General features: G+C 41.7%; 2 protein-coding genes across 7 annotated transcripts in view; both read right to left on the bottom strand.

The window, feature by feature from the left end:
• alpha-Man-Ia (alpha-Mannosidase class I a) overlaps positions 1–11,028 on the bottom strand; it is a 284,265-nt gene that overhangs the window by 5,629 nt on the left and 267,608 nt on the right. For all 3 annotated transcript variants that reach the window (XM_018023628.2, XM_018023629.2, XM_018023631.2), the window contains 5 exons: positions 4,955–5,134; positions 4,138–4,351; positions 2,139–2,363; positions 1,763–1,968; positions 1,312–1,506 (listed from right to left, as the gene is read on the bottom strand). In XM_018023628.2, the coding sequence (XP_017879117.1) occupies positions 1,312–1,506; positions 1,763–1,968; positions 2,139–2,363; positions 4,138–4,351; positions 4,955–5,134 (1,020 nt within the window). The remainder of the gene's footprint in view (positions 1–1,311; positions 1,507–1,762; positions 1,969–2,138; positions 2,364–4,137; positions 4,352–4,954; positions 5,135–11,028) is intronic.
• On the bottom strand, positions 9,701–11,016 carry LOC113464248 (odorant receptor 49b-like). 4 transcript variants are annotated; one of them, XR_003389100.1, is made up of 4 exons: positions 10,740–11,016; positions 10,498–10,619; positions 9,811–10,414; positions 9,701–9,728 (listed from the first exon to the last, which is right to left on the bottom strand). XR_003389100.1 is itself a non-coding variant. In XM_026813060.1 (3 exons), exons 1-3 carry the CDS (start codon positions 10,844–10,846, stop codon positions 10,257–10,259), a joined length of 387 nt encoding a protein of 128 aa, XP_026668861.1. In that variant the 5' UTR covers positions 10,847–11,016; the 3' UTR covers positions 9,709–10,256. The 4 variants fall into 4 exon arrangements, 2 of the variants coding, with proteins under 2 accessions (XP_026668861.1, XP_026668862.1); XR_003389101.1 differs by having other exon boundaries at positions 9,709–9,870; positions 9,940–10,414; XM_026813060.1 differs by having other exon boundaries at positions 9,709–10,414.

Below are 11,028 nucleotides of genomic sequence, written 5' to 3'. Positions count from 1 at the left end.
CAAAAAATTTCGTTTTTCGTCAATAACTCCCGAACGGATGGACGTAGGGGGGCATATATAGGACCATTTTGTAGGGGACGACGAGCTCTACAAATTCCATGTAAAAATTCTTCGCTAGTATCAATATTTAAAGAGTTATGGACGAAAAACGAAAAAACAGTTTTTTGCAAATTACTCGTTAACTATTGACGCTAGCGAAGAATTTTTATATGGAAATTGTAGATCTCTTCGTCCTCTACAAAAAAGGTCTGATACAATTTTTCCGTATGTCCAACGGTTTGGGAGTTATTGGCGAAAAACGAAAATTTGGAAGAAATTGAAGGGGTACCCCTTGGAAAAATTTCGGAAAAATCGAAAATTTTTTGTTGTTGTTTATTAGTAGCAATGTTCTTCCAACGTCTGATTTCTTTTTAAAAAATGCGTTTCTAAAGTGCATAAACTTTTGGGATTGACTGTATAGCCAATACATCCTTAAGTCATACGTACTGTTTTACATCCAGGATTAATACTATAAATTGTTGTACGGTTGCATATTATAAATCTAGTTTAGTATGTACAGAGCGATTAAACTACAAGTATCATTCATTATGTTTAATACCGTCGGTTAATAAAGTCTGACAACTAATACAGATCGGCGACATCAGAATGAAACATTTAATTTCGCTTCTCAGCAAGTCTACAAAGTTCAGTTTAACTTCGATTCGCTTCTTCCAGACTTCTCGTTACGACCTCGCAATTGCAATTCGCGTAGCTGCCATCGCGGAGGCTTTGAAATACTCGCCTTAGCAGACACGAGCAGTTAATGAGGTTCCTTCGGGATTCGACGTACGAAGTCTAATAAATCGATGAAATTTTTAACGCGACGTTACAACTGATAACAGACCAGTTTTTAATCGGTTTTCGCGATAAACTAGTAATGATGCGAAAGGAACGCCTCGGCCACCTGTTAACGATCGTGGCCACCCCTTCCTACCGAATTAATAGAAGTTTAAACGCCTTGCGAGCGCTATGGAAATGTTTCACCCCCGCCTCTATGCGGTTTTATATACCCGAGGAAAGATTAAATGATAATTTGTAATGAAGGGTGTAAACTGTCTTTCGCGTTGCCCGAGAGGAATCGTAAATAGGAGTTTAATTATTTGTTAGTGTCGTATATTAAATTCAGTAATGCATTTTTCAGAAATTTTATATAATAATTCATTACGTAATGATTGTATAGGATAATTACAAATAAAATGCAGTACTACCCATAATTCCTATATTTTTATTCATGGAATGCAGTATATTTTAAGATGAAAAGCGTAATCGTACCTTGAGAGTTTCTGCGAAGAAGTAGCTCTGCTGGACGTCGTCCTGCGGCGGGTCGACCATGTAAACGTTGTGCAGTCCCGTGAATCCTCCGGGAACACGGCAGTATTTCTCTAACGCTTGTACGGCCTCCCAGCCCCATTCGCGGTATTTCGGGTCCTTCGTCAGCCGCCACATTACGAAGTACGACTCGAAGGTCTGAAAGAAAAATATTCCACCTCGGAACATTATTTTCGGCTTGCGATGTCTCTACTGACGGGCGTTGAATTGAATATTTTAACTTTCATTACCGGCCGGCGAAAGCTCGGAAATAAACGTTTCTGACTGTCTCCTTTATACGACGTTCGTTATTTAGAAAGTTAAGTGAAAATCGTTAACGTTAACTTAATCACCGCAGTTTATTTCAAATTCATTGGAACATTTTAACTCGGCTGTATGATCGACTAGAATTTACCTCTGGCCGAAGGATGTAGTACTTCTCGCCGTTCTTCAAACTCTTCGCTTCGTTGCCTTCGATGAAATGGAAAGCTTCCGGTCCTAGTTTTGTATAGCTCCTATCGTAAGACTCGTGGCAGGTGTTTGTCAGACCCTCGGCTACCGTCATATACCTATCGGAGAAGTCGTTCTGTAGGGTTCTTGCGCCTAACGCAAACATACCACCTGCAATCAAATAATTAACCATCGAAAATCGATATAGCTTCGAGACAATTGTTTCTACCATTTGTTTCATTTCAAAGAGAAAAATAAGCTGATAGGTTTTTAAAGGAGGAAGTTCTGTAAGGAAGGAATTATCGCTTCGGATAAAAGAAGAGATGTTCTTCAAAGCTCACCAGCGAAACAAGCCAGGTGACCCATTTTGTGCTCGAGCTTGTCGTATTTCAGATCCGACACGTACAGCAGCTTGCCCGGCGACGTTTTGATCATGTGCTGATCTATCGCGGCGATCGCGTCCTCGTACATTTGTCGGGCCTCGACGTCCTCCTTTCCCGACTGGATCCACGCCTTCAGCAGATACTCGTAGAAGCTGTCCCCGAGACCTCCCAGCGACATGTGATCTGTTATCGATTAGAGAAAAACATTTCCAGTGTTATTATTCTCAGACTTTCTTTGTATCCGTTTGAAGTATAAAATACATCTGTATTTTTTTTTTAGCAAATAAATCCGACGTCTTATATAAACTCGATTTTCTTTTTCACTTTCCTAAGTATTTATTTGAATTGCACATGCAGGAGACATTAATTACTAATGGAACTTTGTAGCCGGTAGATAAAAATGAAACGAGAGGAACAGTTTAATCCCGGGAAAGGAGATAGGAATAATTAGACGAATTTATCACGTGCGAAAATGGTAGTAGTATCATGAAGACAACTGGCGAGTCCGTTAGTCGACGACCCTTAAGCTCGTTACACGTTTCGAGAGTCTCAAGATAAAGAAGAGGGCCTCTTAGAAAATCCCGCGGAATCCCCGGGCGGACAGGGTTCTATCTTAATAACAGCAGGGGAGGACGCGCTCGCTGAGATTACCCCGTTCCGTAATTCTCGGCTTTCCACCCCCGCCGGGAACTTTCCATTCAGCTAGAAACAAAGCTCGGCGATAAACGAGAGAAACTGCGGACCAACTTGTCCGTCGAGTCAAACGGGACGATTACTTTGAGGCACTCGTGCGTTTATCCAGTCTGTCATTCGTCGTTATTGCGTCGAAATCAATCGTACTCGAATCCGGGCCAATGGATTAATAAGATCATCTTCTTCGTTGTAAAAAGTATAAATGTCGAAGACTTCTTTGCGAAATATTTTTTTTTAAAAAAAGACGTCGTTGTCTTAAACAAGCTGCCTCGGTTGACGTAGACTTCAAAGACAGCGAGGTTCGCAGCTGCTCCGGATTTCTTCGGGGAAAGAATACGGTCAGGTAATTAGCCGACGCTCGAGATTCAATAGAACCATAAATTTAAGGAGAGTCTCGTAGACCTGACGGTCGCCCGATCGTGCGAAAACGAGCAGCAAAAATAACCGGGCAGGGAAACAGGGAGAGAAAAAAATAATAAAATGGACAAAGGAGAGGGGTGGACGGTTCGGTGGCAGGGCGATGATAAATATTCCATTCCGGGTGGATCGTCATATGCGACGCGACGGGAAAACACGTGAGGGAGGGGTGAAAGTCGGCGGAACAACGGGCGAAGGAGAGGATTTAGCGCCCGGGGGGATGCGAGGCATGATAAATGCGATATTCGGCTGGAAGACGAAGGCAAAGAGGCGCCGGTCTTACCGCTGGAGAAGAAGACGGGAGCGCAAAAGGAAGCCGAGGAGCGTCACTCCGCGCCGCACCCGTTGCCACGGGAGCGGACACTCCCGTTTGCCCCCTTCTCTCTGTCCTCCAGAAACTATTCCGATATAATTGATAGCCGTCAGATTAAAAATCTATTTCACCCCGAAATCCTATGGTCAACGATCCGAGATTTATTAAATGAAATTACTGTAATAAACCAACCGGCTGTATTTACATCCGACATTTCGCTCCTCTCCTTTTCGGTTTGATCGATCGCCACCTGCCCCACTTTTTAATTTCATGTTTTATACACACTCGGTTCATGGCAAAAATGATTAAAAACGGGGCAGTATCGTGTTTGTTCAGAGTTCCGTACGCACAGAGCGAATCGTGAAATGAACTACTATAATCCCATAATTCGAGACTAATTATTTTCAAAAACGCAATTTTTAATCCTATTACGTTTCGCGAGATGCAACGCAAATGGGATACATCGTTGTAATAAAATCTAAGAAGACATAATTAGCCTTGGAGGAGGTCGAACAAATTTGATTAAACACTCACGCTGTCCCCATTTCCCAGTCTTCGGGTGGATGTAGTTCGGGTAGAGACCCTTCGGTTTGTCCATGTTCTTCAATACCTTCCTCACGTTCTCCACCTTGCTCTTGAAAACCGGATTCCCGGTGATGTCGCTCAGGTAGGTGAACTCGAGGTGCATCGTGCCAATTTCGGACAGGATGCTGCAACCAGTGCTCGCCCAGCCGTAATTCTTGCTCGCCTGCAAAAATTTTCCGAACGTCAGACGATTTCCCGGAAGAGACGAGGGGGGGAACCGATTGGATCCAGACGGGGATCCAATTAAACGAAATAACAAAAGACCGTACTCGTGCCGTGTTTATAGATACGAGCGACTCCGCAAGATAAATATTAAACCCGGTCGGGAATTACCACGGCGATAATTAAAACGATTCGGTTACCGCGACGGTTAATCGAATTTTCGAAGTTGGCTGCCAAGGAACGATTCCTCGATTGCCCGAAGATTGGAAAATTTAATAATCGAAACTGTTTCCCGAATCCACCTCGCTGGAAATTATTCCATGGTTCTATGATACTTCGGTTATTCTCGGTTGGAAGCGTCGAATCGGGTTTAATACAACGAGAAATAATACTAAACGCCTTTTAAATATCTAATCGATGAATTCAAGATATGCAATTACGGGAACATGATTAACATGTTTCTACGAATTCCATTTTAATCGGAATCTGTCGGTAGCTGGTTTGACCGTTCCTAAACACTATCGTCATGCAAATTGCATCGGATTAGAAATGATTAACATTAAAACGTGGTAGGGGTAGGTGGTCGGGAAATCCCGAAACTTACCCCGGTATGGAGATTGATGAGGGAATGAGGAATTCCGGTTTCCGTCTGGAAAGCTGGCAACATCCGTTCGCCAAGCTCGGCGGCCTTATCCCGGAACATCACGTCTCCGGTGAGGGAGTAACAGGCCAACAGACTTCCCATGAAACGAATATTCGTCTCGAACAGCGATATTTCAGAATTCTGCAACAAGAAAAATAAAAGGAAATCACTATAGTTACTCTATAAACTGTCACTTCAGTCGACACGAAGAAAAATGCTTATATTTCGAGTTCCACTTTAAATCAAAGTCAGAACCATGGACACATTAAAAAGGTATAACATTATTATAAACCAGCAGCTAGAACGTGAAATATATTTTAAATAAATATCAGCAAGGGAAAGGATTTATAGACTAATTAGTTGATTTTAACAATTTATTATGAAGGAACGTCAGATCAGTTTTTCCACGTCGTTTATAAATCAATCCAGGCTGTAAAAAGTGTGAAGGAATAAAAAAAAGGGTGGAAGGAAGCGAGGATCGATGTAGTAATAGGCCGGCTGGTTTACGAGGTCGTTAAGTTAAAAGGATTCGACGTGTATACATCTATATATTAGACGATGTAGTCTATCGGATGCTGCTACAGTTTCCGGTTCGACAGGTGTGTCGGATTAACTCGTTTACTTAGGACCTAACAGCGCGGCCTTCTTATTAAACCGGTACTTCGTTAGAACGGAGCCAGCCGGCGTCGGCCTTTAACCCGATTTTTCCCTTCCCCCTTTTTCTTTTAGGTAAACTCTTTTTCTGCATCAAGATTTTATGATAGAGCGCAGAATGAAGAGAACTGATCAATATTTGAATATCGGATCTGTACATATCCTGGAATATTGTATGTAACGTGTGTACATAATAATTGGTTGTATGACATGCAACGTGCGCAGAGTATGCTGTATTTGATTTATGGTGTTATTTAGAGAGAGGGTTAATTAACGTCAGGAGAAATGAATTTCTCTTTGCCGTCCGGCTGATTGATAGCGGAACGTTTCTTTATAGATTACTTTCGCCACGGCGGGGATTCATTGAATCTTTTTCATTCTATTTATTCAACTCTGTTTAAATACGACTTGGAATTTTTTTCAGTTCGGCCACTACTGATATCGATTGATATGTACTATCGTCGATTAGCTCGCCCGGTTTCCTTTTCATCTCGTTTCCTTCTTCCGCTCCGGTGGCCCGCAGGAAACGTTTCGCACTCCGTCGACGAGAAGTTTTAATTAAAACGTCAGATCTCGGCGATGACTCGATGACAATCGAGGCTCGGGCCGGCCGGCCGGGCGAAAACGATATTGCCGATAATAATTTGCCTTGTTGCCCGGCCGCGCAACTTCTCCGTGTTTATAAAAAAAAGACTTCCGTCCCCCGCGGACACCGCATATAGAAAAGTAATACCATCGGTCAATAAATATATTTCCAATCGGAAATCGTGTCTATCGTTCGTTCTTAATCGTCGGGGACGGTCGGACGGCTCGGTACGTACGACGCGAACGGTTTGAATATTCATTTGCCCGACGAGATTGAAACTTATGTATTTCAAACAACGCGATTATCGGATAATCGCCTCTCGCCACCCCCGCTGCCACCGTATTCAGCCGGTCCAGCCGTTATGAACGTCGATTATAACGTTTAATTCCGATTATACCGACGCTGAATTAAATAATAGGTTTTATTTCGACGACGGTCTCATTTATACTGAATTCTGTCGCGTTGCAGCCACGAACTTTCCACGTATCACGTTATATCATTTGACAATTAAAAAGCAATAACGCGGGAGCGACGGTAAGTTTTCAATTACCTCGATTACGGTCCGCCCCGAAACCTTTGACCGGCGGCCGCCCCGTGCGAAAATTAAATTTGCAAAAGAGAAGGAGAAAAAAAAGGAAACATATAACTACTGCGTTCCTGCGAATTCGTGCTGGATAGCTGTTTTAAATCTACCATCACGATCAATTCGATACGCGTTACGTCCCGCTGCCTCCTTGCCGTGTTCCCAATTCTTTTTCCATGATTGACCTTCGCGATCAATTCTCCATCCGTTGATTTGATTCATCGGAAGAATCGATCTCGCAGTTGTTTCCTTCCTGTTCATTCATTATTGCTCGGATCTAATCTCGTTTTTGAAAGTGCAGTCTGGTACTTGAAAAGTCGTGTTCGTTGCCGGGTGAGTAAAGTAAAGGGCAACCACTTCCGGCAAACGACGCGACGTTCTCCAAACATGTCCACCTAATGCCCAGGGAAAAAGAACTCCACTCGCAGGATCCGCCTAAGATTTTTCCAGGCTTCCATTCCGTTTACCCAGTATCCTGGTTCATGGACGATAAAATGGAATTGTGATGATTATTGCCGTTGCATCGTGGGAAAGGTCGAGTCTATGGTGCTGCTTAAGGGAAATCAGGAGTGAAGGAGTGGAACGGGTGTAGTCTAGTTGAAATTGGCCCTCGAGCAACAATACCCATCCGCTTTCCAGCGCCAGATGCTTCGAGACTCGATTTTATCATTCACAGACTCAGGGAAGTCTCGTAAAAATTGATCTCAGGGAAATCATAAATCGATCGTTAAGGGATATTACAAAATTAATGAAGAAACCGAAGATATATGATGTTTTACAAGCAGCAAATAATCGTAGCATTTTCTTATACTCTGTGAAAACAGTTGTCCAGATGAAATTGTATGTTCAAGATACAAAAGGTGCTCGGAAGAGAGCAGTTATATGAGCAGCTTGATATTGCGCCGAGCGGCAATAACGAGCAGGCAATAATAGCGTATTATAGCAAAAAAAAAAACGGGAAGAAGAAGAAGGAAAAGAAGGCCAAGGATCCTTCGGAGATATATTTAGGTGTAATAACCGAGCATTCGTTCTTCTTCTTCTTTCAAGAATTTTGACCTTCTTAATAAAGTTCCAAGTCGGGACCACTCGGCACGAAAATCTTCGCTTGTTATAAGAATATCCTCAATCCGGATGATCCGGAGAGTTATTATTTCTTCGGAATCTTGTTTTAGCACGAAATTCAATTTCGATGTACAGTTGACTGACGTCTAATGTGAAATTGAGAATCAATCATTGTCGCAAAACTTTCTTAACGAAATTTTTATTATATCTCTTTTATTTCGGAGAACTGATCAATCGGACAGCGCTGCTAATAACATTTCTCACGTGGAAACTATATCCTGGAACAAAACTGCTCGCAGGCAGGAGACGAATTAGACGGATATGATTAGTATGGGGAGCGGGTAGCCGTTCACGGAACGATACTCGCGTGCTTCCCAGCCACTTGTACTTACACAGGCCGAGACTCAGAAGATAGTCACGGAAGCACTTTCGTGAGTAACAAGTTTCGTATGCTCCACTTTTCCGCCCTCCCGCCACTCGAAGGGTCGGAGGTTTCGCCTTCTCGAGGGGGTGGCTTGCAGGGGAAACGAGCACTTTTTATGCTGCTCCAGGAGAGCATCGTTAACGTAGCTACTTCCAGATTCCAGATTAGCTTAAATTAATGCAAACGTACTTGCTACGCCCAAGTTAATATTTTTCATAATTATTTAATATAATATCGATCGTAATTGATGAGAGGTGGTGAAATTGGATAGCACTTATACATGAAGAAATATATGAAAAATCCCATGGATGTACAATTCGATTCTTTATAAAGCTTTTGTTATAACCTGGATGATGGAAGAACATTTCGTCAGTGATTTGGCAACGATAGTCTCTCTGCTGGCGTTTGTTCAGAATTCTACGTAGTAACGCGAGATCGTAGGATAAAGCGAAACCTGTGGTTGTGAGAAGGCGTGCTACCACGGCTCTACGTCTATACAGTATGAAAGTGCATTACGTAGTATAGCGTTTCGATGCAGCACGCGTTTCTTTTGCTCGCCAGTGGGTGTAGTTGCAATTCTGGTAACGCACTGCCAGTGCCGCAACGCGTTTCGTGTAATGTCTCTATTCTTGAAATCCTCTTCATGTTTCTATCTCTTGCACACATTCAATTATCTACAGTATTTTTAGCTTTTCGTACGAATTATATATTATATTACTGTATTAACAATAGCATAAATTCAGATATAAATTATTATTTATTTTATTTTTGACGAACATCTCTTATAAACGAGATCTGGGATTAGCATCTTCTAACATTGACCACAGGTAATCGGACACTGACATTATCAAACATCGCGAAACGTTGTAATCCCCTTTGGCAGAAAGAACAGCTCTCCTCAGTCGGAGTCGTCCACGATAAGGGATCGAAATTTCTCTCGGAGCCTCTCATCGTTCTGGGGAACAACGGCCTCGACGAAAAAGTCAAATCGCCTTGGAATCTGGTCGGGAAGCAGCGGCGTGAAATTACAAGCGTCTGTTCTCTCTATCCACTCCCGTCAACGTCGATCTTCGACGAAAACGGGGAGGCGATCGACTGGCAAACGAAGCGTGAAGCGTTTGCTCGGTAATCAACGAGACCCAAGATCAACGAGAGATCGTTCGAAACGTATGCAGTCTTCCTTACGGATAAGAAAAGCTTCTTTACGTATACGCAACATGAACTGGGATAACTGTTATCCTAACGATACATGTGCAAATGTTAATCGAACGATCTCTTATCAAGCCTTCGTTAATAATAATTAATATTATATATCTCTTAAAACAATTTCAAGAATTAAACGGCAAGTGCAGAAAGCAACTCGTTCATATTTTGAGGTACCTNAGATATCTCCACGTCTGTTTTCAATTTCTGAACAGAAAATTCACTAAAATATGATTGAATATTATTTTATGATTCGGGAATATTTACTTATTACTCGTATAAAATTGTCTGTAGATGATATCCACCTGTAAACTGTTCTACTGGTGTAAGGACATCATGAAATAGGAAGCTGCTATTCGCAATAACTGAAAAATGAATTATCAGCAGATTTCAATAATCAAGATAAGAATATTAATTATCAGAATACAATTTACCTCTGCGAAATCTTCGGTGGAGGCATAATAGAAACCGAAAAAGATGAACACGATTGATCTGTTACCTCACATTCGCAAAATCGTAGTTATTAAAGAGATTATAGGTTGCAGAAATGTATTTTTTTCACGAATTTTCAACCACCATCGGCTCTTTGGTCCGGTGAAATTGTTTCTCGAGCAGACTTCGATCAACTCTGTGTGTATGAAGCGCACGGATGTGTACAATGAGAATGATACGTGTCACACAGGTGAAGTGTTTGAGGGATAATTCAGATTTATAATATACAATTCACCCAGCTTTCCTCACAAATGAACGTTTATTGAATAGTGCAATAAAAAAGTGTTACATCGCTGTACAATGGAACTGATTTGTCGATCAACAAGCTTTCTACGACTGGTAATCCATTATCACTCGGTAACGATATCACTGGATGGAGTACATCACCATGAAATATGATACTGACGTATTTACTAACTGAAAATACAGATACATACAATCGAGCTACTGTCAGACTTTTATTATTCAGCAAACTGAAGCGATAAGTACAGTCGCGAAACCTTCGAGCGATGGTGTGAACACAACCAGCAGGTTGAACGTTTCACCCTTCAGTGTTCTTAACATTATGAACAGTAACAACTTTTGCATGGATACTGGCGTTCTGTACCATTCGCTATTGTATCTACAAATTTCCATTGAATAACATGCATTCCAATGGAACAAAATATGTAAATAGTGATAATTTCCGGTATGTGCACGGATGGACTGCTGCTAATAACGCAGGAATTATGCTGGAACTTACAAAGCTGTAAAAATACATTCTCTGCCATTGTTTAAATCTTGTATTAAATAATTCATATAGAACATGTACATGAAGATGGAAAGAATGCTCGCCGAAGAAATAAGCATTTGATCATCCACTCTATGTATCGACTGCGACAGCTAAAAGGAGGTCTTCCAGGTTTTATTCTTCTTATTAAACAGAATATTGTCTTTATAGACAAGGCGAAGTACTCACCCAATATAGATTAACGCTAAGAGCGATCACGCCACAGATAAGAAGTATACCGTACGAAACCGAGAAGTGTTTC

Source organism: Ceratina calcarata, unplaced genomic scaffold (assembly GCF_001652005.2).
Source record: "Ceratina calcarata isolate Rehan_Ccalc_2016 unplaced genomic scaffold, ASM165200v1 scaffold308.2, whole genome shotgun sequence".
NCBI classification, from domain to species: Eukaryota; Metazoa; Arthropoda; class Insecta; order Hymenoptera; family Apidae; genus Ceratina; species Ceratina calcarata.
This window is presented reverse-complemented; position numbering and strand designations above follow the sequence as displayed.

Bases quoted from the DNA above. Each gene is read 5' to 3' on its own strand.
- LOC113464248 (XM_026813060.1), bottom strand. From the start codon at position 10,846: ATGCTTATTTCTTCGGCGAGCATTCTTTCCATCTTCATGTACATGTTC. The intron at 10,620-10,739 runs GTAAGTTCCAGC...GGAAATTTGTAG, and splicing joins GAATGTATTTTTACAGCTTT to ATACAATAGCGAATGGTACA. The intron at 10,415-10,497 runs GTTTCGCGACTG...CTGTATTTTCAG, and splicing joins GTTCACACCATCGCTCGAAG to TTAGTAAATACGTCAGTATC.